Source organism: Carlito syrichta, unplaced genomic scaffold (assembly GCF_000164805.1).
Source record: "Carlito syrichta isolate Samal-C Ts95f unplaced genomic scaffold, Tarsius_syrichta-2.0.1 Scaffold117987, whole genome shotgun sequence".
In the NCBI taxonomy this organism is placed as follows: Eukaryota; Metazoa; Chordata; class Mammalia; order Primates; family Tarsiidae; genus Carlito; species Carlito syrichta.
In genome coordinates, this window is record NW_007062083.1 from 9,054 (window position 1) to 15,435 (window position 6,382).

Here is a 6,382-nt window from a genome sequence, read left to right on the forward strand (position 1 = left end):
CTCAGCGCCTGTTCTTGCAGGATGATCACCGACGTACAGCTCGCCATCTTCGCCAACATGCTGGGCGTGTCGCTCTTCCTGCTCGTCGTCCTCTACCACTACGTAGCCGTCAACAACCCCAAGAAGCAGGAGTGAAGGCGGCGCGGCCGGCAGGTAATGGCGCGGGCCGCGGGCCGCGGGCTCGAGGCTCCCCTCAGAGGGCGGCGGCCGGGGAGCGGCTTCGCGACCTGCCCGTGCGGGTCGGGTTCTCTCCCCCTACCCTCCCTTCTCTCCTCTCCCGTCCTCCTCCCTTCGTCTTCTTGCGGACCCCGAGGCGGCGGGGACGCGGGCCGACCTCCGCTGTCGAGGCCGCTGCGGACCCAGTCCCGAGGGAGGGAGGCGCCGCCGGGTCGGGAGGCGGCAGCCGGAGTCCCAGGCAGGCGTCTTCCTGACCTCAGGTCTCTCCCCTCTCTTCTAGGACTCCAGGACGTAGTCTGAGGCAAGATGGAGGGCGAGGGGCCCTAGCACTTCGCCTCGTCCCTCCTCCCCATCACCACACGCAAAGCAACTGCACCTGGAGTTTCCAAATAACTTTTATTTCTTCAAAGTCTTTCCTGACCCCATGGAACAAGAAGCTGCCCCTGAGTAGGGTCCAGTAGAGGGGCTGCTTGCTTTTTATTCCCTCCCCCCCATATAAAAATATAGATATACTCTTCTGTGGTCCCAAAACTTTGTGCCGAGGAGGGAGGGAGAGGGTGGCAGGGCCCCATTTTGTCCAAGGCAACGCCCTGCAGTGTCTTAGACCTTGTGGCCGCCTTCCCAAGGAGTTGAGCTGTCACAGGGAATCGGCGGCTCGGAGGGAACTAGTTAGCCCGTCTTGGGGCTACGTCCTGGGCATGAAGGCATGGTCAGACTCGGGGAGAAACAGTGAGTGGGGGAGACTTGGGAACAAAACAAACCTCAGATTGGCCCAAGGGACCCTGGCTATAACAAGTCCAGGATGGGGAGTCCAAGGGACTCCAGGAAACAGAAGAGGCAGGGGCAGAGTGGGGCCGTGGGGGCCTGGCCTGAGGCAGCCTGTAACAGAGAGGAGAGGAAGCAGCGGTGAAAACTGCCCCTCTGCCATCAGCCGGAGTTGGGAGACAAGACATGGAGGTGGGAGGGACAGGCAGGCTGACTACAGTGGTGTGGTGCTGGAACCAGCCAGCTCCTAATTCTTGGGCCCGAAGTGGAGGGAAGCCTGTGGCCACGGTGGGGGAAACATCAGGGGTTAGTTTTGGGGATTTTTTTGAGTTGGAGTCTCACTCCGTCGCCCAGAGTGGAGTGCAGTGGCATGTGCCCCGCCACTGCAGCCTCGACCTGCTGGGCTCCAGCAATCCTTCTGCCACAGCCAGAACTAGAGGCGCGTGCTGCCACATCCGGCTAATTTTTTCATTTATCGTGGAGATGAGGTCTCACCAAGTAGCTCAGGCAGCCCCTCACTTTGGCCTCCCAAAGTGCTGGGATCACAGGCTTGAGCCACTGCGCCCAGCCCAGGAGTTAGATTCTTAATGAAAGCACATCTAGTCCTTGGGGTCAAGACAAGTAGGAGAGGAAGACGATCATCTGGAGTGGCAGAAGTGGGATTGGGGCCTGGGGTGGGGGCGGGGAGACTCAACCCGGCGCTCACCCTGGTGTGGCCGAGCAGGATCCTGGCTCTGGCTTGCTGCGCTCCCTGGTCCGGGGGACAGGGGAGGTGGGGCCCGAACTGCCTCTCATCCTTCTGCCAGTCGGCGGTGAGCCCCGGCCCAGCCCGGGCCTAGCCTGTGTGAACAGGGGGTGGGCTCAGGATGGATCCTCCCGTGAGCTTTCCTGCGTGAGTCTCCATGCCTGAGACCATTGGAGTGTGAGGGTTGACAGGTACGTGGATAATTCCTGGGCACTGTCCCTAGCTGAGAGGGTGAGGTAGGGTTACAGAGAATCCCGGATACAGTCTGAGACATATGTGCTTCAAGTCTCAGGTAACTAAGGGCGGCAAAGGACCCAGCATTTAACCTCCGTGGCCACACCAGGGCCAAGGTCTGGCTGAGTTGAGAAGCACTGCAGGAAGATGGCGGAGGGCTGGTAGGCGTCGGACCTTCCACGCCTCTGCCCCAGCTGAGCAGCATACGTTGTGCCCAGCCAGTGAGCTTCTGCCTCTACTCAACTCTGGCCAAGCCAGGATGGGAACCTGGACTGAATCAGAGTTGGTGGCAGGGCTGTTCTAGCAGCAGCAACCAGACGCGTTACCTGGGGAATCCGGGACCCCTCCTGGCGGAAACTCTCCTCGGGCAGGTCTGGGCAGAAAGAAGAGGAGAAGCTAAGGGCAGGGGCAGGGAATGCCAGAGCCAGCAGGCTGAGGTTGGGGAGCGTCTGGCAGGGACACAGGTCAGAAGCAAGCAGGAGGCCTGGTAGCTGGGGGCGGAGGCTGGACAGGCAGGCACTCGGGCACCAGGCAGCTGATGCGGCCGAGGGGCGGCTGTAAAGCAGTGCTGAGCATTTTCCCTCCCACAGCCCAGGGCGTCAGTGCCTTGCTGGGTCATCAGTTCTGTGCTGGGACCAGGGCAACCCCAAGATGTTACCTGCAGCCGAGTCCTGATGCAGGGTATCTGAGCTCCAGTCCCAAGGAGACCTTTCCCGATCACCATGACAGCCTCTGGCTTGTCCCCCGAGGACAGGAGGGAGCAGCTGCTCCCTAGAGAACAGAGGAAACCGACCGTCAGGTTGGGGCCGGACAGAAGAGGCGGCCACTTCCTTGGGGCTTCTCAGTCCTGGCACTGCTGGCACTTGGGGCTGGGGAATGCTCTGTCATGGGGCTGTCTTGCGCGCTGCAGAATGTTGAGCGGCATGCTTGTCTCTGACCAGCATGTACTGCGTCCTCCCCTGCCCTATCCCGAGTCCTCCCCTGCCCCGTCCCAGGCGACAACCAGTAGTCTTCAGAGGTTGTCGATATGCCCTGGCTGAGGCTCCCGTCTGTCCGTGGCGAGCAGCAGTTTGAGGCCAGTCAGCCCACCCAGGCTCAACTGCGGTGCAGATGTTCAGGCCGCGGGGCCAACTCTGGTCGTGTTGAGCACTTGAGGGTCAGTCAGCTCTCGCCAAGACTGGCGGACTGAGGGCAGCTGACAGGATGGGAGTCGTGGGCTGAGTGTGGCGGGTGCTGGATTGGAGCCTCAGAACCATTCCCACCCAGGCCTTGCCACAGTGGGGTCTGTCACTAAAAGGAGAGCAAATGGCTTAAGTTCTGTATGATTGTGGGGTTATACGCAGTATTTTGCCATGACAGATGGAAGACCTGTATACCTATGTTTTTTTCATTCTCCAGTTTTGACGAATGCTGCCCAGCTCCCAGAGTCAGGGAATGTGGGTAAGTGGCACTTGGCAGGCAGAAAAAGTCCTCAGGTTCCTTGACTATAACAGTGACTAAATGAGATAAAGTGTGTAAAGCAGTGCCTGGCACTGTAAATGTAAGTGCTCAGTAAATATTAGCTGTTACTTTATTATACAAAGACATTCATCCAATTCCAGCTTCCTGTACAAAGGCATCGGTGTTGGAGATTTAGGACACCAGAATAACTGGTCCCCTGGTCTGGAGAGACCAGCGTAACATCAAGTCAAGAGGAAGTTGAAGTCAGGAGCAGTGCAGGTAGAGGAATTTCTGGAAGCCTAAGTTGGAAGCCTGGTCTAAGCCCTGGGTGGTAGGGAGGGGAAGAGGCGGGCCAACCCAGATTTTAGTGGCAGTGGGCACACACCTGGTATGCTGAGCGAACTGGGCAGAAGGCAGGAGCCCAGGTTGCGTGAGGGGGCTGGGCCAGAGTTAGCAGAAGCTGGTGGTGGAGCCAGGCTGCCCACAGGACGATGGTTCAGTGGCTGCTGCCGCCGTCTCCTGTCTTGGCTGCGGGGCTCTGAGTGGAAGGTACACAAGCAGAGAAAAGGGCAAGTAAGTGGGCACCACGAGGCGGCCCTGGCTGGCCGCTGGTTAGAAGATGCCTGTTTGCAAGCTTGTCGCCACACCAGCATCTTCTGAAGCAACTACAATATGGGCAGAGAGACCTGACACTTATTTTCTATTTATCAGCCAGCGCTCACCCTGCCAGTTCACGCTTTTGGTTCTAAAACAGCTTTCCTAGGTTCCCTCGTACCTCTAACTCCCAGCTGCTCTTCTGCCCTGAAAATGTCAGTGTTCTCCCCACTCTGTCCTTGGGCCTCTGGCTCTGTTGATTCTAAACTCTGAAACCTCTCCAGCCTTCTCTCCTGCAGTTCATTCTGCTTGTCCATCAGACATTTCTTCCTGAACAACCATTTGACAAAACAAAACTGGCTCACTCCTTTCTTCATTCTCCTTATCTGACGGAGGACCTAGCTGCTGGAAACCTTGTTCCACCTGTCTGCCCCCTCTTACATTTGGATTGTGTTACAGCAGATCCCGACCGTTCCACCTCTGCATTGCCCTGAGTTCTTCCTTTAGGCTTCCTTGCCACAGCCAGTGTCCAGATACAGGTCTTTAACTCTCATTCAGGCTTTTGGAAAAAGCTTCCCTGCTGCTCTCCCTTGCTTGAATTTCTTTCCTCCTACCATCCATCTTTCACACAGGTGCCAGAAAGTATTATTCTGGCCAGGTGTAGCAGCTCATGCCTGTCATCCCAGCACTTGTGGAGGCTGAGGTGGGAGGACTGCCTGAGCCCAGGAGTGTGAGACCAGCCTGGGCAACATAGCAAGACCTCGTCTCTACAAATAATCAAAAAATCAGCTAGTCTCAGCTATTTGGGAGGCTAAGGGGGAAGGATCACTTGAGCCCAGGAGGTTGTGGCTGCAGTGAGCTGTGATGGTGCCACTATATTCCAGCCTGGTTGACAAAGACCCTGACTCAAGAATACACACACACACATATATGTTGAAATACAACATTCAACAGACGACCAGGCAATCCTCCCACCTATGCCTCCCAAGTAGCTGGGACTACAGGTTGATGCCATTACACCTGGCTGGTTTTTTTAGTTTTTCTGTAGAGATGGAGTCTTGCTCTGATGCCCACACTGGTCTTGAACTCCTGGCCTCAAGTGATTCTCTCATCTCTGCTTCTCAAAGTGCTGGGATTATGGCCTGAGCCACTGAGCCTAGCTGGAAGATCTCTGGTCCAAATCCAAAGTTATAACAGCGCATTCAAACCTCTTGGCTACTGGCTATGTGGTTCCTTTGGAATTTGTTTCCTTTTCTAGTGCCACCATGACCATCTTTCACGCTTCATTTCAAATGACACCAGTTTGAAGCCTCCTTGCCTGTTACAGGTAGAATGACTCTTCCCTCATGACCTTCATTCTTTCTCTTTCAAGCCTAGATTCCCCTGAAGAATACCTTCGTTCTTGGTTCCCATAGCTGGTAGTTTATGGTTTCTTTTTAGTCTCAGTATGTGTAAAGTATATATGGATACATGGTACTCGATAAACGTTAGCTAGTGTTCTTGTTAACTGGAACTTGAGTCTCGAGGGCAGGGACCTTGTCATCTTCAGCACCGTCTCAGTGCCTGGAAAACCAGAGACCTGAGTAAGGGTTGGGCAGATGCCCACTGTAGGCCATGCCCTAGGTCCACCGTCTCGGAGTTGGAGGACATATGGCCACACTACCATATGGAGCCTCACTACCAGTCCTGAAGGGTCGGGTCCCCACAGGGCAGGTGGTGAGGGGTGGGGCAGGGAGGCTTGCGGGCTCAGCAAACTCTTGCTCGGCACAGAGGATGGCAGGTGCCAGATGCTCAGACCGAAGGAGCCATGACCTGGGATAGAATGGGACGTGCCAGCATGCCATTTGGCCCCACATAAAGCAACATATGTTGGATGTAGAAGTCCGCTAACTTAGGAAGCGACAATAGTGTCCTCTTGTCTAGCTACACTGGGCAGTAGCAGGCAATAACAAGAATACTTCTGAGAGATCCCATCAAACTAAAAAAAACTCAGGCACACTGGCTCATGCCTGTAATCCCAGCCTGGTTGCCAGAGTGAGACCCTGACTTAAAAATATATGTATTTGAGGACTGTTTGGCCCAGGAGTTCAAGACCAGCCTGGGTGACATAGTGAGACCTTGTCTCTACACGGGATCACAAAATTAGCCGGGCATGGTGGTGCATGCCTGTAGTACCAGCTACTCAGGAGGCTGAGGAGGGAGGACTGCTTGACCCCGGCAGTGAGCCATGATGGTGCCACTGCATTCCAGTCTGGGCAACAGAGTGAGACCTGACTCAAAAAAAAAAAAAAAAAATCAATACCCATATGGAGCTGGGCTCGGTGTCTCAGCCTGTAATCCCACACCTTTGGGAGGTTGAGGTGAGTAGATTGCCTGAGTCCGTGGGTTCAAGACCCGCCTGGGCAGCGAGACCTCATCTCTACAATA

At 55.6% G+C, this 6,382-nt stretch overlaps 2 protein-coding genes across 2 annotated transcripts in view; one reads left to right on the forward strand and one right to left on the reverse strand.

Annotated features, from left to right (window-relative positions):
• The first annotated feature begins 6 nt into the window (after positions 1-6).
• On the forward strand, positions 7-690 carry OST4 (oligosaccharyltransferase complex subunit 4, non-catalytic). Its single transcript, XM_008047856.1, has 2 exons — positions 7-153; positions 458-690. Exon 1 carries the CDS (start codon positions 22-24, stop codon positions 133-135), a length of 114 nt encoding a protein of 37 aa, XP_008046047.1. The 5' UTR covers positions 7-21; the 3' UTR covers positions 136-153; positions 458-690.
• AGBL5 (ATP/GTP binding protein like 5) overlaps positions 560-6,382 on the reverse strand; it is a 16,479-nt gene continuing 10,656 nt past the window's right edge. The window contains exons 11-14 of the mRNA XM_021707447.1: positions 3,747-3,899; positions 2,580-2,692; positions 1,649-1,782; positions 560-1,056 (exon numbers count right to left, since the gene is read on the reverse strand). Coding sequence (XP_021563122.1) covers positions 888-1,056; positions 1,649-1,782; positions 2,580-2,692; positions 3,747-3,899 — 569 coding nt within the window. The 3' untranslated portion in view covers positions 560-887. The remainder of the gene's footprint in view (positions 1,057-1,648; positions 1,783-2,579; positions 2,693-3,746; positions 3,900-6,382) is intronic.